Source organism: Anguilla rostrata, chromosome 9 (assembly GCF_018555375.3).
Source record: "Anguilla rostrata isolate EN2019 chromosome 9, ASM1855537v3, whole genome shotgun sequence".
Taxonomy (NCBI): Eukaryota; Metazoa; Chordata; class Actinopteri; order Anguilliformes; family Anguillidae; genus Anguilla; species Anguilla rostrata.
In genome coordinates this window covers 13,715,367-13,737,844 of record NC_057941.1, presented here as the reverse complement: position 1 = coordinate 13,737,844, position 22,478 = coordinate 13,715,367, and the positions used below count along the sequence as shown (strand labels likewise).

Sequence of the window (22,478 nt, the reverse complement as noted above, 5' to 3'; positions counted from 1 at the left end):
CTAAAAGAAATCCTTTGTATTTCTCTTAATGTAATATCCACACTTCCAAAACCTTTATGACAGGCACTGATAAAGCCATGAGGAGAAACAGTCCATTCATGTCTAAATTTGGAGCTCCTTATTATCATCAAAATGTATCATTAACAGGGTTTTTTAAAGACCCTGTCAACCATTTCCAAAAGAGGCTGTTTTGGTAAGTAATGATTACAGCCAGGAAGTTTAATCTACCACAGTACTGAATGCATACTCAAGAATCAATGAATACATCCTCTGTGGGATTTTTATTACACACATACACATCATGCACGACAAAAACAGAATACAATGAGAAGAGTGCATTCACAAAAAATAAACATTTTGGAAAAAATAAAACATTTACAGCATAAACAAAACTACATATTAGCATGCATGATATAAATAGATTGGGATCCATTTGCACAACGGTTTCTGTTTTTGCAAACATATTTTGTTTTTCATTCATTCATCCTTTTTGTTACACTACTAGGACAGTTAAAATTAACAGGAACATTTATTATACAGTTACAACCACTGAAATAATCAGACACACAAGACAAGTTAATCCACAAAAGATTCATGTCTGTGATGTGCATTTTTAAAGACAAGGCGGCCTTTGGATCTGACTATAATGAAAACTTGACACAGGAACAAATATATGGAAGTATTGTAGAAGTGTAAACCTCACCAACCTAGATATCACCTGCCATTCTTTGATATTTTCCAATGCAAACAAAATTCCATAGAAACAGCACAAATCTAAGGACCCACTTAAAACACATGTTTAAGATTATTGCATTACTTGTGACTGACTGACCTGACTTTGCTGTAAAAAAAAAAAAAAAAAAAAAAAATGTAAATAGATTTTAATAAATTGTACATCAATTAAGTAATTATCTCCAATTGTCATATGTGTGTGTGTGGGGGGTGGGGGGGGGGGGGGAGTGAGTGAGTGAGTGTGTGTGTGTTTGAGAGAGGGTGTGTGTGTCCCTGTCCCCAATGTTGGGGATGCCTTAGGCTTCAATAACAGGACATTAGCTTTGAAATGAAAGCTGCTCTCTCTCTCTGCTCTGACATTTCTCGGGGATACAATACATAACAATGTTCCTGCAATGGGGAAATCTGTGGATCTTAAAGTGCCAAACGAGGCAGAATGTATTACTGCAAGGCAGTGTGACCTTTGCTGTTTGATAAATCATGGTGACAGGAGACTGGCGGAGCGTGCGGGATGCAAAGTTTTGACTAACGATCGTTTCCACAGGGCGAGAGTCACGTTGACCTGGCCTGGGCACGCCACCCACACTTCACTGCTAACTGAAATCCGTCAAACACTCCAGGCTGCCCTTGCTGCTACTCAGCAAATAACAGGTTGTAAAGATTCTTTTACCTATAATTTCAGATAGAACACATGACCCACCACTTTAGAAATTTCCTTTTACAGTTAATTATGTTCCACTCTCAGTGGCCAATGTCTCACACAGCAGTAAAACTTAAACCTTTCTACTCCTCTTGAGCCTTTTAAGAGGATACAAGGATAATTGCAAACAATCAACCACTCTGCTGCACCAAAGTTGAAATGCTCTGGCGGAAGCCCAGAAGCTTTTAGCCTGTGAGGTTAAATGAGGTTAAATGATCCATGATGAGTATGGTCTGATGGATAGTGCACAGGTGCAAAAAGTAGCTCATCTCTCTACGCCATGCCGTGGGACAATGTTTTTGTTTTATGAGTTACAGAGCATGGCTTATATGCCCAGCTTGTAAAGTGATTTTTAAATAATTAAAATGTACAATTAAATTTTAATTACCTTGCTAAAGAGCTCAATGACTCAATCAATACAAGTTCTCAGAGCCACTTTTAAAACTAGTTCATTTGACTGTTTCGTTCGAAACAATTGTGATTTTGTTGTGTGAAGCCATGAAACACCTCACAGTGATGAAATTGGGGGGTTTAAAAAGGGTTTAAAAACATTATCTTTGGACGTTTGCAACACTGGCATGCCTAAACATTACAGTGTGAAAGCAAAAACATTCTGAATGCAAAACTCATGCGACTGTAAAACTGAACTGCTCACGTATCTAAAGGTACCTAATTGTTGTCTCGTGAACTTATCCATTTGCTTTTGCTTTGGTCATCTGTTTCTGGCTGTGTGGCCAAAAAAGATCTGAAACAAATTGTTTCCAAAAGAAGGTCTTCCACAATTACAGTATTTTACGGTGCTAGTCTATGTCTACTACAGTTTATTGGTAACATGATGCATAAGCATGACCACAGCACAGTGATTCTATTTTCCGTTATATCTGTACAGATAACTTCCAGTACAGATGAACATCAAGCAAACAGAATGCAATTAAATCACTTGAAATTCAAAACAGAATAATATAAATTTGTGAGAAAACAAACTTTATCCACAGCACGCATTTAGCAGAAGCTTACCCAAAGCATATTACAAAGTATAACAACAAGGCTGGGGGGAACATCTTAGATCCATCAATGCAATATTGTAGAAATTGTAGCAATCACTGTCTGAACAACTCATGACCCCCTGTGTGCACAGAGAACATTTTAACACTCTTGCATGTTAAAAAGGAACAGTGGCCATCTTCAAATCATCAATTCAAAATGTATTTATATAGCACATTTCACAAACAATCTTGTCCTTATGCAACTGAGAACTGAGAAGATTCAACTTGGGTCCTGGTCATGCCTTTCCAGTCTTAAAGAATATCGTACATGCATAGATATTATCTGTTTTGCAGACTAATGGGCCATGGTGAATAAATACAGGGATCACTTAATGGCCTTGCCTTGAAGATGACAAAGAGGAGGTGACATGTCATCCACTCCCATGTTATCAACTATGGTTACTGTGATTATGGATCCTGTGATACATTACTAAAGAATTATCACTCAACTCTAACATGTCAACATGTGAACAGGGAACACTTGTGACAGAGTGAATTGTTGTTTTCTTACCACTGTGACATCTCCCTGACATTGCTCATGTGAAACATACTTCTGATTAAATCAGTTCAAGAGTCTAAGGCATGTATAAATCTAAGGTTAATGGCTTTCAATTATGTCTTGGTCTCGCCAGTTGCCTCAGTTTATCATAAATAAAGAATCCTCTACAGGTCACAAGCAAAACTGTTGCCACTGTACTTGTTACCATCACACTTTACTCCATTCAGACTGTTTCACGTGACTTCATACTCACATCCTGACAGCTATGTCAGAGGCTGAGAGAATGACTACAGAGAAACTGGAGGCCAACAGCATGTGAAGAAACAAGTGTCAGGATAGCAGCAAAGACCATGTCATCATCGGGCATACAAATTAAAGAAATTTTGTTTTGAAGTAATGACAGGGGACAAGGGACAGAGCCAGCCTCTGAAAGCATGTTTCAGCTCACCCATCTTCACAGTGGAGATAACATGAAGGCCGTTCAAAGCAACCTGAAAAACACACACGCACCACCGTCCTGCCATATCTTTTACTGGCTTTGTGCCCCAAAGCGCCACCACAAGCCCATTATCATCCTGTTACTAATCAGAACGCGTACCTCTCTCCTGTTCAAAATGCACTTTATTTCCCATTTTCTTTAAACAAAGGCAGCTGTTTGCTAAAGGTCTAAATGCAAAGCTGAATGTTCAGAGGAGTATGAAAAAGTCAAGTGGTACAGCTAGAAGCGGAACGTGGCGAATAAACTAAATTCATGCATCTTGCCAGAAAAATGGAAAATATCTAGCAATTAATTTGCCGTCTGTTGCCAGACTGCAAATAATAGATGCACAAGACATGGTGCATCAAAAATGTCACCCAAAATGTAGAACTCATTACCTGATCCATAGAAAAAATTTTAAAAAGCAAGACAGAAATAAATTATTGTAATATTTATATGAATCTATGTAAACATATAAATAAATGTAGAAAGCTCTCAAGTTCACATACCCTATACCAGTAGAGATATGTGTGTAGTAACATATATCATTCTTTCAAGTACATAACTGCAGACTGTTAAGAAGCTAAAAGGATTGACATCAGTGGGCTGAGTCTGGGGATGTGTCCCCAACCCACTAGTAACCAGTGGAGGAACGCTGTAGCCTTTCTATGCAACCCTGCCCTGGAAAACATATTCAGCCAGACTCAATATCATTCATTTAATGGTGGCTTTGTTTGCCAAGCAAATCAATGGGGAATGCTACGGCAATGGGATGTGCCTATAGCTGCAATTAGAAATTCCACATTTGGAATAAAATTGTACTTATTTTCATGTGTTCTGCTTTTTCTCCCTTTTTTTGGATTCCCTGATTGCACCGTGGTTTCACATCAGCGATGTCACGTGCCATCCGCACCCATTTAGAGAGCACCTCAGTTGAAGCGCACGGTGTCCCTGTTATTCACTTGCCTGTGAGCCAATGGCTTTCCCCCACAGCTCAAACTACACAGCACACTACAGCAACGTTAGCATTATTCTGAAGAGAGGTGCTCTCTCACTATGACAACAACAGACAGTCACCTGGTGTTTGTTAGATAGTGCTTGTACAGAGGTACCCGAAGAACCCCAGCCAATGCCAGCTAATGACATAGCACAGACTATAGCCTGCAAACTGTAGGCTATATACCCCAGTATGCAGTGGTGGGAACCCTGTTACAGCATTTTCTCCCTCTATTATCTCTACACTTCCTACTTAAACATCTTTTGGATAATGCCAGTGAGCAGATAACATAAGACCTTTTTTTCACACAACCGAGGCATCTGTTTCAGGAAGTGACAGTCATAGAACCAAACACGGTGACTTGCTCTGCAACGCAAGCAGACTGTATTGTATGAAGCTAAGCAGAAAGGGACAAATATGTGAAATCACCCATCAATCATAGTATTCTTCTAACCATCATGTTTACTGCCCTGCTTGAAGATTGTATACAATTATTCTGCTAAAAGAAGAATGCTTTCAGACATGCCATGATAAACAGCGCCACCACCTGATGAAAGGTTGTATTTTTCTTTTTTATTTCACCTTCTCACCTGCCACTACATTAATACAACCTGAGACAAGGTGGAGGATGCTAGCAGCTCTCCTTTTGGTTGTTAGCCTCATCATGAAGACAACAAACAGACCTGCCTTTCATCGACGGTGCATTTAAACTGAATCTGACATTTCCTTACAAAGAGAGCATGACGTACAAATGGGAATTATGTTTATATTACCCAGATCACTGACAAAGGCCTTCACACAATTTAACATCAACTGCTGCCCTCTGTACAGTTAAAAAAGGCATAGATTTTAGAGCAAAGTCATGACATACCTAAATAAATCATCATGACCTTAAACGTGCAATTGGCAAATGAAGGAGGAGGATATATCCGTTTAAAATTTGGCGTCTATCTTTGGATTAAAAAAATCCTTTTTAAAGAGTTCAGATTGTTCATATTTCTCTTGCTTTTTTAGATTACTTAATCAAAAACACGTTAATTCCTCAAGATCAAACTAACAATTGAACTTGTGGTGACATTTAAATATTGTTCTTCGAAATAAATAAATAAATAAATAAATAAAGACAGCAAGCTGGTCGGCAATAAAGTTGTATGAACTGGATTTCCACCTATTGTGATCTTATAAGTGATCTTCAACCCGAAGGACATTATCTTCAAAGACGGGGGGTGGGGGTGAGTGAAACGATGAAACATGCATCATGATGTCAAGTATTTAATGAATCTGCAACAAATCTCATTGACACGTCTCCATTGATTGATTGGGAGCATAGCCTGCTGTAGCCTAGCCCCGGTCACCAGAAAAAAATGCCGGCGAAAGGGGGCATTCGCAAAGGTAACGGAAGTACAACAGGATCGACTGAAAAAGAAAAAAACCTACCGGAGAACACGTCGAAATGACACACTCACATCTAATCAAACAAAACACACCAGGTGGAGAAAGTGTTGTGACATACCCTCTACCTACCTTTGGTTCTACCCGAAGCGTCTGTGTAGGCTACCTTGAGACAGTATCAAAGCGCTCTGCACTGGCTGAGCAAACTCCAGTCACAACTTAAGTCAGTCGCCGTTTTAAAGGTACGAAAAATAGAATAGAATCTTCCGATATTTTTCTTAAAAAGATGTGGGAACCAATCTCATTTTTTTTTTTTTTTATGTATTGTGAAAGGTTAAACTAGTTTACTTGTATAATTGCATTTTACGAAGCCCCATGGTGAACCAACAAGCCGCAAACTAGTAACGTAATTTAACTCGAAGCTCACCCAAATATAAAAATCCATTGCCTTTATTACACGACCTGCTGCAACATGGCATAACAATATCCAATACGTATTCAATGTCAAAGATTTAACTGATTGCTTCGTACCAGAATCCCAAAGGGGAAGTTGCATTTAATTATTTTCTACATTATCTTGGAAGACAAGTTAAATTTCTAAGAACGCCTGCACAGCATCTAGGCTATATAGGCTACCAAACAAAATATCACATAAATAACCTGTTCCTGCATTTAACCGATTTCAGAGCGTATTTTGTCAAATCTAACCTAGCTGGGACAACCAAGACACCCAGCGGTGGGATGGTGTGTGTGTAATGAAAGGCGCCGGGTATTGTTTAACAGATGTAGCCTATTTGTAATTATAATGGAAAATTTCAAGGATCTACCGAAATAAGTCACACAGAAGCGTTTATCGATTTTCTGAGAAATAACTCCGGTGATGCTTTCATTTTACCAGCATATACGTTAAGTAGATCGTTTGATGTAAACCGAATAGCAGCATACCCTGCTATAGTGTAGTTATAATACTTGTTAGCTAAGTACAAGAGTCTTACCTTCTCGTCCCTATGGGATACAATGCAGGGCAGCAGCTTATGCTGCCATCAAATTAATATGCTCCACCTTGGCAAAATCCCTTCGTATGTGAAAACCAAACCAGTTACAAGCGAGAAGAAGACTGTTCAGAGAAAAATGCACATTTCAAACGACGATACTTCGGTCAGAGTAGCACTGTGAAGGAAAGCAGCCTGCCGGTAATGATGCTGACATCAGAGAACTGCTTAAGGGAGCTCACGTTGCCTTTTCTATCAATTCTACAGGCTACACTTGTTAAATGGTCCTGTCTATAGTTGTAGAATTATCTTATACATCCACTATCAGCACGTAATTCGTATATTGATATGATTTTTCAATTAAGATAATTAATTGGCTATTCTCAAAAAATAATAAACCTCCCTTGTTTATATCTGAGAAGGCAAGTCCAGGCTATATCTTCGATGTTAGCGACCGTGGATTCATAGTTCAGGTAGCCTAGGTGCCCAGTTTACGAATTCAAAGAATGAATGTAAGCGCATTTAAAAGCTTTTCAAATAGAAAGCAACGTTTTCATTCTGTTGTGGATTGAAGCTTGAGTCTCAAACTATTTGCTTTAATAAAAGTCCTCCTTCACTTGGGTGGGGAATCAGAATTAGCAAGGCAACCTACCCAAACCAAAATGATTTAAATCGTTCTAATTTTATGGCTACTTGTGCACTAAGTAGCTAGACTATTGACTGTCTCTGCAGAACAAAGCACACAGTTTACACAAAGTAACATGTGTGTCATGTTGGACATAAAAAGATGACATTAGAATGTCCTTAATATTTGAAAGCTGACATACTGTCTGCAAGCGAAATGGTTCGCTTGCAGGCAATAAATGTGAGGGATTTTATTGTTTTAGACATAGGAGAACTGGGCTAACAGCCATTCTTCCTTTAAAAAAATCATGGGCAGCTTAGAAATGTTTTCCTGAATTTTTAAAAGTAAATCGCTTGCTGGAGTATTTTACATTTTGAAAAATTGCAAGTTCAGTGGAATGGTAATATGGCGTCACAAAAATATATATATTTAAAATAAACAATTAAATATTATACAGGATTTAAAAGCTTTATTCAGATTTTTTAAAATCTGTACCCAGACTGTGCATAAAATCCAAACAGATATTGCTTTAGGAAAGGTAGGAATAATCAGCATTTCATAGGCCTAATCTATTTTTAAGAATCAATTTACTCTCAGACCATAATAGCATTTCTTAAACATGACTTTCTGTCATTGATTTCCCACCAGACAATTCATCTTCTTAAAGTGATTATGGCCATAAATTAATATAAAATAAATGTAATATATTATTATTGAATTCAACTGAGCAAAAAAGTGAGTTTGTTTTTGGAGTATATGGTCAGATGAATGTTCAAAGGTTCATAGGACACATTAACATCATATTTATATCTGACATTCCTTAAATATTATTTTCTTAATCATATTGCATTTAGCCTTGAGCTCCTTCTGGAAGTTACAGTACAACATGCCCCAGCTGCACAATGATGTCAAACACACACCATGTAACAGTGCACATAAAAATTGACTCACCCAAGAGATAGAAGAGAAACTATTTCTTCATTTTAAAAATCCATAAAATAAGAATAAAGTTATTGTAAATAAAGCCAATATATTATTATTCAGTTCAACTGAGCAAAAAAGTGAGTTTGTTTTTGGGGTGTATGGTCAGATGAATGTTCAAAATTATTAAAACATTTATTTGTTGGGTTTTCAAAACATTGAAGAAATCAAATGAAATTTTAATTATATAGCGCACTTTAAAAATAATTTGTTGCACTACATTTCACAGTACACCTCGGATTATACCGCCACAAAACGAGCCAAAAACAACAGTGGCATGGAGAGAGGTGGCAGCCCAAATCCTATAAATGTACAGAGCAGTACAAACAGAATAGTCCGGATACAAAAAGGTCACCACTGCATTTACATGACAGTCAGATATGAAATATCAAAATTCAACTCACTGTAAGTAGCAGTAAGATAAATAGACAGCACATATACTATATATGTATGGCTCTGGACTGGTGGAGGTCCCCTTTTAAGTCACTTTGACATTGCAGGGTGGGAGGGGAGGTTGCTTGGGGGTGGCAGTTGTGGAAGGGCGGAGGGGGGTGCCTTCCTTCATACAGATGGGGCCCTAGGTGATCACCTATGTCGCCAATGCCTACAATGATCTCTGTTCACTTCTTTCTAGTGACATCAACTTTACCTATTAGCCTAGCAAGTGCCAGTCAGGAGTTGACGTTCAAAGGTTCAAGTTGCTCAGACAAACTCCCAGTGGCCCTGGTGGCCCGGGGAGTTAAGAACATCACATAGCAGTCAGATTAAGTTTATCACAGTTGTCACACACAATAACACTCTAACATATGCCTGAAATAATATTAATATCTTAATAGCAGAAATGACAAACAGAACACTGGACTATCAATATATATTTTTAAAAACTCCACCCACTGGTAAAATCGAGGTCCAGGTTGTCCCTCTTGCCAGCACTCAGAAAACAGCTATTTTTTCCCTTCTAAATCTCAATAGAATAACACCAGATGTTGTGGACCAGGGCAGGATTTACTGTACATTATTTATGGGATGAAACATTGAAGCCTCATGTACCTGCACTGAATTATGAAATATAATTGTGTATTCATGGGTACTGGATGATAGGACACATTAACATCATATTTATATCTGACATTCCTTAAATATTATTTTCTTAATTGTATTGCTTTTAGCCTTGAGCTCCTTCTGGAAGTTACAGTACAACATGCCCCAGCTGCACAATGATGTCAAACACACACCATGTAACAATGCACATAAAAATGGACTCACCCAAGAGATAGAAGAGAAACTATTTCTTTATTTTAAAAATCCATAAAATAAGAATTAAGTTAATGCAAATAAAGCCACGTTCTTTAGAGACATAACAAGTGTAGAGCCACTTATTCGTTGGACTACAAAGTGAACATTTAAATAAATCAAGTCAAAATTAGTCAAGAATAGGTATAGCACAGAAAGCTACTCAGTGGCCAACAATAGAGGATTGTGGTTGTACTGGGCAGCTCCCAGGTGTGAATGTGTATGAGTGTGAAGCAGGGCGTTCCTGCAAAAGAGCATCCATGCTCAGCGAACCTATCCTGGGTAAATAAAGGTTAAAAATAAAAACACATCTGGAAGTCTTTGTTTTTTTCTGTAAGTTAGCATCTTATTTAGGCCTTGGAAACAAGTGGCCTCATTTATCAATATTTTTGTAAAGCCATGTGTAAATATAAGCATAATCGTAAACTAACAATTCCAAACACGTGTAGACACAGTGTTTTTCATATCAATATGCGTTTGTTAATAAATACCAAAATCAGAGCTTTGATTAGCATAAATTGACACCCCTAAAATACTATATAAGCCAGGAGTTTGGGAGTCATTTGCAGGCCATTTAAAGAGATAGCCTTGAAAATACAAAAGATAAAAACACTCATCAGAGTGTTGAAGTGCTGTTAAGGGAAGTACAAGACAAAAACATATTTTATTCAGCAGTATGAGCATAGTATAGTATAGTGTCCAGGCATTTCTTCTTAATGATGTTCCAACAGTTAATTTTTTGATAGCCTTAAGTTTGGCCTATGACTGTTTTTTTTTCATATTTCTCAGTCTCATATGGCTTCCTAGACTTTCATTGGCAAAACTCTGATCCTTATGCTGACGAACACCAACACCAGACTCCAAAAGCAATAAAAATCCTAGAATAAAGACAGCATACTGAAAGCTCTCTTACACTTGTACTAAAGAATGTTTTCTTTTATTTGACTTTCCAGAATTCTTGACTTGTAATCAAACAATTCAAATGTGGTTCAACTGCATTCTTTCGCTTTTATTCTTAGCATTTATGAATGGGTCTGTTTCATACATTTTGGTTTCACCGTGTAGAAACTACAGCACTTTTTATACGTATCCCTCCATTTCAGAGCACCATAATATTTGGGACAAATTGTTTCAAATGTGCATCTAATCAATGCCAAAATGTCAGGTACCGCTCAGCGCTACTCACTGTATATGTATGTGTGTATCTTAGATTCCATCTGTTGTTCAATGACAGGGAGGACATATCTTGGCTTTCCATTATATTTCAGTCACATTGCAAGTATTTTCTGGGTCTGTAGATCCCCAATTTGTCTACAGAACCCCAAAAGGGGCGACATAGCTCAAGAGGTAAGTCGGTAGTCGGAGGGTTGCCTGTTCAATCCCCCGCCCTGGGCATGTCCAAGTGTTCCTGAGCAAGACACCTAACCCCTAATTGCTCCCAACGAGCTGATTGGTACCTTGCATGGCAGCCTTTCACTGTTTGAGTAGGTGTGTGAGTGTGTGTGAATGGGTGAATGAAAGGCATCAATTGTAAAGTGCTTTGGATAAAAGCACTATATAAATGCAGTCCATTTACCAATTTGCAAAGAATAGTGTTAGCAACAACTTAGAGTGAGAACCTGGCACTGAGACTGATGCTGAGGTGACCCTGAAAACCATGTGCTGAGTGTCAGATCAGGCACATCACCAGCATGCTGTTCATGCCCTCAGTGACCTTATTCTGAGAGAAGACAGCGATGAAGAGGCAAACTCAGAGAGAGATGGACACAGCAAGAACAAGAAAGAGAGGGTCGGTCACCTAGGGTTAAAAAAGAGAGGTTTGACACCTGCAGAGATGAGAAAATAAAATATGAAAAGCACATTTTGCGGTAGACGCAGCAAGCCAGAGTGTCTTTCCTGCCATTGGACAACGGGAGTGCTGAAGAGCCACTGAGCCCCGGGTCACAGAGGGGCGGGGCTGACAGATGGGACTCGTGCAAGCCGAGCAGGATGGGATCATCACTCAACGAGCCGAGAACCTGCGGTGGAGAAGTACACCACCCAACAAGGTCAGGAACTTGTACTGAAAAACCTCTGTGCTAGCGAACCTCTCCCAGATGTGCTATACATGAATATAATATGAATCTTGACACCGCTGCATCACTTATTAATAGTAAGAAAGGGCATACTCCTTCATCCAGGCACTTAATTGAAGTGAAGATCCGCAGCGTGTGATTGCAGGAGAGCTCTGATATGCTATGGTGCATACAGACACTCACGTGGAGAAACTACTGTAGCTGTATCAAGACTTCAGGAGATGTGTGGCCTCCACTGTGCCCAGAGAGCTGCTGTCCTTGCAAGTGGGGATGAATCTAGAAATTATTTGTGTAAATAGGAGAAACAAAAATAGGAGAAACCTCTGCCTGTGCACACACACATGCATACATACCGTATGCACCCCACCTCTAGGGGCTCCCAGGACCCACCAGTGCCCAGGAAAGCTTTCCCTGTTATACCCCTAGCTACACCCCTTGCAGTACAGAAACCCTGTGGCAGTACACAACAGAGAGGAGACAAATAGGCCAACTTTATCATTTTAAATAAATATTAGTAACAAATACAATTTGGGTTAGCATACAAAACAAATAAGTCTATCCATTTATCTGAAAGCCTAAACTAAAGCCTAATACAAAAGCACAGCTTACCTGAGGAATTCTCTGTGTCTGGATTCAGTCTGCTGTGCTGAGCATGAGGTGGCAGTGGAATATACCAATTTTCCTGCAGGACTCAACACATGATTGAAAGTGAATTGGTCAGGGTCAGGAATTGTGGTTGAAAGTGGTTGTTAGTGCGATATGTAAGGAAAAACAGAAGAGCAATTCTTCCTCAGGTGACTGAGATAGTCACTGCAGGACATGATCAGACCGTGTCAGCAAGAACAGTCCTTCGACAACTACATAGAGACAGATATTATAGTAGGGTTGCAGTGCATAAACCCCTCATTACAAAGACAAGTGTACAGTTCAGTGGTGTAAAAACCATAGGCACTGGTTAACATAGATGTGGAAAAAAGTGATATGGGCAGCTGTGTCATCCTTCACCGTATCCTCAACAGGTGGGCGAGTGCATGTGTGCTGTACACCAAGAGAACGGTACAGGCCTGAATGCATGACCCCTACAGTGAGGGGGTACAGTAGCTTCATTATGCTGTGGGGGGTGTTTTCTTGCCATGGTTTGGGTCCACTTGTCCGCTTAGAGGGAAGGGTCACTGCAAATCAATAGAGGGTATGCACATGATGTCACAATAAGTGGAAGTCACTGAGGTTACATTCACTGAGTGGCAGAAGACTATGAGTGGCAGTGTTAGCGTTCAACTTGAATGCTGTGAAAACAAAAAACACATCTAAAATGGGAAAGAGCTGTTGTGCGATTGACTGTACAAATAGATTCAACAAGAAATCGGAGCTATCTTTTTTACAGACTGCCGAAAGCTAAAGAAAAGAGAAGCAAATGGATTGCTGCAATTCCCAGAAACAACTGGAATCCAGGCACCGAAACGTGGATTTGCGGTTGTCATTTTGTGTCAGGTATGTTGGATGTTAAAAAACATCCATGATGATGAGCCTTGTGTTCTACAAACAAATGGGGGATGGTTAGATAGTATTAGCTAGCCAAGCATACAAATTATTAAGGTATTGTTTTACCCAAAAATCCAACATACCTGACAACTCGGTGCCTGGATTCGAGTTGTTTCTGCGAATAGCAGCGATGAATTTGCTTCTCTTTTCTTTAGCTTTCGGCAGTCTGTAAAAAGATAGCTCCGATTTCTTGTTGAATGTCCATGGACCACTGGTTCTTTGGTAAGTTGTAAGGATCAATGTCGTGTCCAACTGCCTTTAATTTAAGCAGATAATCATTTACTCCCGGTTTTGCAGTTTCCTCTACTAAATGTTTTGCCACTCAGTCCCGACTGAGGGGGCGTATTCCAGTGGGAAAGTGACGTCAATGCAGACCCTCTATATAAAGTTCTTCTGAGTGATCACCGTCATCCTGTGATGAAACATTTCTATCCTGATGGGAGTGGTCTCTTCCAGGATGACCATGCCCCCATCCACGGGGCACGAGGGGTCACTGAATGGTTTGATACTTGTAGGATCTAAGAGTTCTGGTGGCTCATGGTGGCCCAACACCATACTAAGACACTTTATGTTGGTTTTTCCTTGAATTTGTCATCCGTCCGTCTGTATATGTATATAAATATATTAATATGAATATATATTATACATTTAATGTGGACTGATAATAGACAAATACAATCTGCTTAAAATAAATAATTGTACTTCTTCTTGTCAATATTGAACGCATCATTAAAACCTTCACAGTCTAGGTTGGAAAACGTATGTGAACCTAATGACTTCTCCAAAAGCTAATTGGAGTCCAGTGTTCCAATCAATGAGGTGAGATTGGAGGTGTGAGATGGAGATGCCCTGCCCTATAAAAAAGGCACACAAAGGTTGGTTATTGACAGAGCCTGCTCTTCTCAAGAAACATTTGTTTATGAGGACACCATGGAGGAAACCGCTGCTCTCCAAGAAAACATTGCTGCATATCTAAAAAGACCACGTTGCTTCTGGGACAATGTTCTACGGATGGATGAGACAAAAGATAAACATTTTTGGAGAAATGCACAATGCACTGCTCACCAACACCAAGATCTCGTCCCAGCTGTCAAGCAACAATGGTTTAAACAGAAGAAAATTCACATTTTGGAATGGCCAAGTCAGAGCTCAGACCTTAACCCAATTGAAATGTTGGGGCATGACCTGAAGAGGGCGGTTCATGCAAGAAATCTGAAAAACATCAATGAACTGAAGCAGTTTTGTTAAGAGGAATAAAATTCCTCCTAACCATTGTACAAGTATGAGTGACACTTATAGAAAACATTTGGTGGAGGTTATTGCTGCTAAAGAGGTCCTATCAGTTACTATATGCAAGGGCTCACATACTTTTTTGAGCCTGAATTGTGAATGTTTTGATAATATGTTCAATAAAGACAATAAAGAAAAGTGCAATTGATTGTGTGTTACAGTATTAGTTTAAGCAGAATGTGGTTGTCTATTATTGTGACTTACATCAGCGTTTACCAAGATTTTTCCTTCCACGGCACACTTTCCAAATTTACAGAATCTCATGGCACACCACTCCCAAAAGCATAAAAAATAAACACCCTGCAGCCCCCCTCCACATGTTACAACAGTAGGCCTAAATGTTCCTTTGGGGTTTTAATGAAGCAATCTGCATTTTAATTACATTTATTTTGGCTTTTGTGAATGAGATTTGTTCATTTAAGTTTTTTTTAATTCATTTGAACATTAAATTTTTTTTAAAGGATTTTGCACTCGGCACACCTGACCTCGCCTGACGGCACACCACAGTGCCGTGGCACACCGGTTGGGAAACGCTGACTTGAGACCCAACTCATTAAATTCGGTCTGAAGATCAGACCCAATTTAATGAGTAGTTAGTGCCAAAATGCAGGTAATTCCAAAGGGTTCACAAACTTTTCCTTGCAACTATATATATATATATATATATATATTGTATTAGCTCTGCGTTTGTGTATATATACAGGAGTGGCAAGTATGCCATCCACCAAGTTACGTCTTGGCGAGGCATGTCCCATACCTATGTAGCACTTTTCAGAGTTTCCCACAGAAATAACTACCACAGCCACAGACTCTCAGCCCTTAAGCCATTAACCTCTTAAGTCACGACCGGCCTATATTTGGAGTGGGGTTATTTGCATTCCATTTTTTTGTGGTGAAATTTTCGATCAGTCTGGTCACACAATACAGCATTTAAAAGTGTTAAAATCTTTTTGTGTTATTGTAGGTAGAAATGGAAAAAAAATGTTTGTGCTTAGTTATTCAATATATGTGCATATATTAAGTGAAATCTTCTCTACCTAAAGTTTTTTTTTTTTAAACCTTAGGTGGCCTAATACTTTTGCCCTCTACTGTTTATATCCATTATATAGTGACTGGTGTTGTGATGGATAGGTGTGAATAAAGGAATGAAGACTGTTCAGCAGTTAACTTTTGTTGCATCATCCAATTTCCATGCTTGATTAACTTAACTGACAGATATTATACCGGGGTCAACCAACCCACCATGCAGTCATAAAAAAACTGCTCTCAGAAGCAAATCTTGTTCCACCTGGCTTCACATGTAGTGCACAAAATATATGTGGCATGAATTATATTGCCCAAAACCAACTTAAAATTAACAGTGCCGTTTTTAATCTATAAAACTCAGGGGGAAATGATGTTTTCAACTGTTAGTTATTCAGCTATATGAGCTATGACTGCAACGAGGCCAAAACACTGGTATCAGACATTTTACATCCTGAAAGTATTCACAATATCCTGAAATACTTAAAAAAAATATAATAACTTGAAGACCACTTTAGGTTAAAATTATGAAATGTCTCCATCTAGTGGACATAGTAAAATCATTCCGCTAAAACAACTGTGATAACTCGAAGAAAAAAGGATTCATATCCCTTCTACTAGCTCTGCAGCAGTTCATCCATTCAAATTCCATTGTCTTTGTGATGAGACTTACATCACTTAAACATTGCCTATTAGGCTTTGCAACAAGGTAAAACTTATTTCACTCTATTACTTCAAAGTAAGTCTGAGGTAAAGGTTTTGGTGGGGAAAAAAACCCCAGACCAACAGGCCTTTCCTGGAAATGGGCCCCGGGAAAAAAAGACCAACCCCTCAGTGTCAGCATGCAGCCAAAAAAACGTCATCCCAGCAGTGAACCAGCCAAACCCTCAACCCAGTCTTCAGCAGATAGCCTGACAGAGCACAGCAAGTTCAAATCAAAATTTGAGTGTGTCAAGACAAGAATCATTGTGTTTGACCAAAATATATAGATTATTTCATTCCTATATATATATATATATATATATATGTCTTTTAAAATAGTTTTTTAAATAAATGTAAAAATCTTGCTTGTACACACACACGTGGATGAACAGGATCTCTAAAATTGAATTAAAACTTTCTGGGAAATGACCTACAGCACAAATTGTGCAGTTGCTTATCATTGATCCTTTATCTGAACTCAGTTGCACCCAATCCCTTTACATCTGCTGTCACAATGCCAAGTTCCAAGCCTTTGTATCACGAAAGTTAAATCCATTCCCCATTCCATGCATTGCAATGCTGGTGATGTTTGTACAACTGCAAGTCAGAGTTACATATGCCAGGAGCATGGAACTTGGCATTCATTCACAACTATTTCAAAGTGATTTGTGATTGCACTTCATGATCAATATGCACACCAGCTTAGTTCTCCTGAGAAGCAAATTCCATTCTGATTTAATTGTATTTAATGTGATAGTAGAACCATTCCATGAAATTTCTTCTCTTTCCTCTACATAGAAAACCTTAGTTCACTTCAGGAATGAACATTAAATAATTTTTTCTCCAGTGGAAAGAGAAGCCATTTCATGGAAATTTAAAACTACCACACTAAATACAATCAAATCAAATAGAATTCACACACACACACACAGACACACACACACACACACACAGACACACGCATACACACATACAGTGCGCTCCAAAATTATAGTAATGACATAGTGAAATTTGTTATTTTTGCTATATACTTAAGGCATTTGGATTTGAGATTTAAAAAATTCCGCTGAGACTGAAGTACTGACAATCGGCATTTATTTAATGGTATTTACATGCGTATGTTACCATTTCATAGAAACAGCTATTTTTGTGTTGAGTACCCCCATTTTCAGCATTGTATAAGTTAACGAATGAGGCCTTCCTTTCGCAGCCTATATGGAAGATGTATCAGCTGGCCATCTGGTCATTGCAGTTACCCTGACAGAAATTGGTATTGCAGGCAAATGCGCATAAATGGTTCATGTCATACCTTTCTGTTCACTTCTTTCAGGTGACCAGGCATGACTCTCCCAAAGTCCCACAGCCATACTATGGGAGCCCCAGGGATACCCCAGGGATCCACCCTGAGCCCCCTCCTGTTTTACCTGTACACTGAATCTCTTGGTTTAATAATGGCTTCCTGTGGCTTATTCTGCCACTTCAATGCTGATAGAACTCCAAACCAGTCAGCTGTTCTTCTCCTAACCATCAATGGATGAACATACTGACTCATGCATCATACTATTTAAAGTTGAATGATGAGCCAAAATCTCAGACACAATCATGGATTGCAACAGTTTGTTGTACTGTTTGATATCAAATCCAGTAGTTTTTGCTTCAGTTTGTGTGTGAACAGTGTATTATCAACGTGTGATGCAAGATGAAGCCATGAGAAAAAAGATATATAAGAAAATAAAAATAAATTCTGGTCCACTCCTGGAATTCATTGATGCATTGATTATGGTGTCTCTGAAATACGTTTGGAAGCCTCTTCTGAAATATCTGTGTTTCCACTACTAGCATGATGGATTTCAATCATAAAATCAACTTCATATGTGTATTAATGCAATGTAATGTGTAGAGAAAAAAAACACTTAATTTTCCCCAAACTTCATTCTTTATTCTTCTCATTTAATTTTACACGCACACATCTGATTGGCACACATCAGGTTCAGTAATCAGCATTATTGGCATTCGTTTATTTATCTACACTGGCAAGGACAAGGGGGGATGTGTGACAAATAATTAATGCCTTACATACCATCATACTATCTTTATACCACATTTAACCTGAGTTACCTCTAAATCTTTTGACAACATAGTACAAAATGTACCCTTACTGTACATATCCCTTTCATGTTATGGTGTAGTAGTATAATATATCTATCGACATCCATGGAACTCACCGATTTTCAAGTCATAGCAATTCTATATGTGAATCCATAATAGGTTTAGGTTAAAAATAACCCAAATCCATTGGCACTCCAGATAAAAGTATAACACTTAGACCGAAACACGTTTTGGATTCCATCAGCTTATTTTATCAAACTATGAGTTACCTTCTGAAACTCGTAGATGCTACTTTCTGGAGCACACCAATTCCTTATTATTTTGGTCGCCATTTGATTTGGATTTAGGTCTTTGTTTCCTTTTTTCCCTTATTTCTGTTGGCAACATTATTTTATATTCAAACAAAGTGAAATGGTGTTGACGAAATCTAATTTGATGATTCATTAACAGAGGGGGCAAAGACTACTTTGCCAGTATTTGCAAATATACCAAATCCATTTGATAACAGGAAAAATGGCTGCATTTGCACAATGAGGGAGTTAGCAATTTCATGTGGAGGAGCAATTATTTTCCATGCACAGATATCAGTAGAACAAAATATGAAAGGACAGTAGTCACCTAAACTAAAGGAATTTAAATTGAATAAATACAATGTTGTATTCTACATACTGTCCATGTGCACTGCAAAAAGAATAATATAATCAATTCTTAAATTATCAATATTTTTCAATGTTTGCTTTTACTGTATTACTATACAGTGCCATTCTGGATTCTACTTAAGGGATATTATATATTGTGTTTAATATAGATTGCACAACTCTCGGTACTCAAATGACTTAATGAAAACCACATCCTGATGACAACATATTAGTAGCATTCTCACTCATGTATGATATGATACCATCTTACAATACCATTATTTATTATAGGATGGCACAATAAAATGCTTACATTATGAACAAAACAAAGAAATGGAGGAGTCTCATTGCATAACATTAGGTTTCCATTAGGTACTAACTCATAACAGTAGGCAGAAGTGAGAGATTTTTATGGCAAAGGTATAGACAGCATGGGTCACAGGGGGTATGGGGGGGCAGTGGGCTGCCTGTCAGAAGAGAGCAGGTGGAAAACAATCAGACCGCCAGTCAGGAGGGCTGCAGCTATCGTTTTTGTGTGACAACTGTTTTGTTTCATCAGTAATTCTATAATCCAATGGGACGTCCATACATCCTCTTGGCATGGTTCTGCACAGCATGGAAAGGTGGGGATGGGGCCAGGGGACGGGGAGGGGTGGAGCAGAGTGTGACGCACTAGGACACTTTGACTTTGTTCTTTTCCTGAGCGTTGACATGCTGCTGTCTGCTCTCCTCCCTCTCGGGCCTCTCCTCGTTCTGCCGGGCGATGAGGAGTCGGCAGGTCAGCAGGATCCCGAAGACCAGGGCGTGGGCGTAGCGCTTCAGGGGGTCGCCCACCAGCTGGTGGAAGAAGAGGACTGCCAGCATGACCAGCAGCAGAAGGAAGTTGGCCACGTCCTTGGGCCGCCCAGGCACCAGAGTCAGCACCACGCCGCAGCCAAGCTCCAGCGTGCCAATGATCTTGCGCAGAAGCACCGAGGTGATGCCCATCTTCTTCAGGCCCGGCAGAGCCTTGGCATAGCTCTTGTACGCTCGTTTCTGCAAAGCAGTTGAAATGGCATTTGCAAGGGAAGTACAGACTGAAACAGATGTCAGGAAATTCAAATGTACCAAGAATGCTTACCTAGGATATTTGTTGCACTGCATATTTAAACAATAAAGAAGAACCCACAGGGATCTTGTCTTTTGTAGATCCTTGCATAATCATTCAATCTACCTATTAAAATTGATGCTCATGTGCAGTAATAATCAACAAAAAATTTAGCGCCAAACTCAAGCCCTTCTCCATAAGATAGTATGCCAGAAGACCTATAGTCATGTGGCTGGATTTACATTAGTGCAATTGTTGGTTTAAATGCATTTAAATATCCCTGACCACATCATAAATTTGTCTGAATGTGATAATAACCCAGTTTAAACAAAGGAGACAGAGGCATCTGGTATTCATCCTGGACTCACTACAATGAAATTTGTTAATTTCACTAAAACTGTCTGTTTCAAACCACTTCACAATCATGAGGTACATCTGGTCCCATGGAGGAACTCCACATATGGCTACATTCGTGGATTTGTCAGATGCCTCTATTTATAGCAAGGCATTTTCCAGGCCACACTTAATAGACCCTGTTTTGACAAAGCACTTGCATCCATCTTATTACCTTTCAGTATTCATTAAAAAGCTTAACATTTTGAAATAGTAAGTTGCATTGCAGCTCACAATATGAACCCATATGTCTCTTCGAAATATTTATATCTGCATATTTTTTTACATCAATTTACAGTCACAACCATTCGCAGTAATGTCAAACACTGGACTATTATTTTGTATGCATATTTTCATATTAATGCTGTGACATTTAGTTATGTCCCGCTTAATACCAGAAATCATATCTTGGATTTCCCCAGTTGAACTCAAACAAACAGCTTTGTTCATGAACTTTTATCTGTTATTTGAAATCCTACATTTTTAGATACTGGTTCGCCGGAACAATTTACCAAAGAATAAACTGCTATCAAAACTATTAATCAAGCCAATGAATTACATAATGTAGCACTAATTTACAACCTGATCATGTCTATGCCCTGGACGCTGAGCCGTTGCGCTCTCATGAAGGGGATGAGCATCAGCACCGGCAGGTGCAAATGGAAATTGCTGGAAACAGCCGCCATTGCTAAAGCAGGATATAACTCTTTTTAGGACTTCGGATATTACGTAAAGCCTAACCTTCATTCGCACTTTTGTCTGATGAATGAATTTACATTTTGATCTGGGGTGTCTTAAAATAAAAACCAATGGGCTAAATGAGATTGCTCCATTATAAACTGTTTCCATTTTACAGTATGTTTCAATACGCTTCACAAAATCAGATTCACGCATTTAGTTCATTTCGATCATTTAGATGTAAATTTAAGGTTACGACTGTTACCCATTCCTGTGTCTGCGGTTGTCGAGGGACCCAAATGTAGTCTACAAATTAACAGAAAAAAAATCTATCCTTATACTTTACAGAATTAACGCCTTGCTGAAACACACAATTGTGTCATGTTCGTATTTATGGATACGTATAGGCAAATCTGTAGCAACCGACCCTATGCAAAAGGCATGCGCATCCTTGAAACAATGGTTCATTTTCACACAAAGGGATGCTACACACGTGTGCATAATCATGCTCTTACCATTTCGCTGTATGCATCTTTGCTTAGTCTTGGTGTGAGCTTAATAGTACCCATGAAGACGAAAAACAGACCAAGAGCGAAGGAAAGAGCGACAATTGTTATTGTCCTTGGTGATGCCATCTTCTGCGGTCTCGAGTAGCCTAGCTTCTGCTGCCCGGCCGAATACTCACACGCGACTGAGAAACGGAGCCGGATTGGTAGAGACTCTGACGTAGTGTCCGCCACTGGGTGCACATGCAAGCCTTCATGAATTTAACATCTCCCTCCTTTGCATTTTTAGATTTTTACTCATGATGAAACAAAATATAAACTAGAAACTGTACACTTCGCCATTAAGACTCCAATTAAATTAATTAAAAAGATGATATATTGAATTAAACCATTTGCCTTAGTATACTTTTATATTTGATCTTAGCTGTTGGTTGGTAATGATGCTATTTAAATCAAATCTTAAAATGAGATACAACTTGTGTTGGGAGTGGCTGACAGACATGCCAAGTGTCAAACGCCTCAGACAAAAAAACATTACGCAGGACTACACAGTGAAACTCTTTCCTCTGTGGATGACTACACCATACATCTGTATTTCCTTCACAAAGGATTTTTAACAAAAATAGCACCTTCACAAACTCTTTTTTTTTTTTTTACCATGTTTTACACAAATATTTTAAAACTATTGTCAGTCAATACC

The 22,478-nt window shown here is 38.8% G+C and overlaps 2 protein-coding genes across 2 annotated transcripts in view; both read right to left on the bottom strand.

Moving 5' to 3' along the window:
- Positions 1–7,099, bottom strand: part of LOC135263006 (dystrophin-related protein 2-like) — a 72,772-nt gene extending 65,673 nt beyond the window's left edge. The window contains exon 1 of the mRNA XM_064350531.1: positions 6,840–7,099. The gene's annotated coding sequence lies outside the window, so the exon portion shown is untranslated. The remainder of the gene's footprint in view (positions 1–6,839) is intronic.
- Positions 7,100–19,381: 12,282 nt separating this feature from the next.
- Positions 19,382–22,067, bottom strand: LOC135263005 (novel acetylcholine receptor chaperone-like). The gene is made up of 2 exons (XM_064350529.1): positions 21,788–22,067; positions 19,382–20,149 (listed from the first exon to the last, which is right to left on the bottom strand). Exons 1-2 carry the CDS (start codon positions 21,905–21,907, stop codon positions 19,787–19,789), a joined length of 483 nt encoding a protein of 160 aa, XP_064206599.1. The 5' UTR covers positions 21,908–22,067; the 3' UTR covers positions 19,382–19,786.
- Positions 22,068–22,478: the final 411 nt, after the last annotated feature.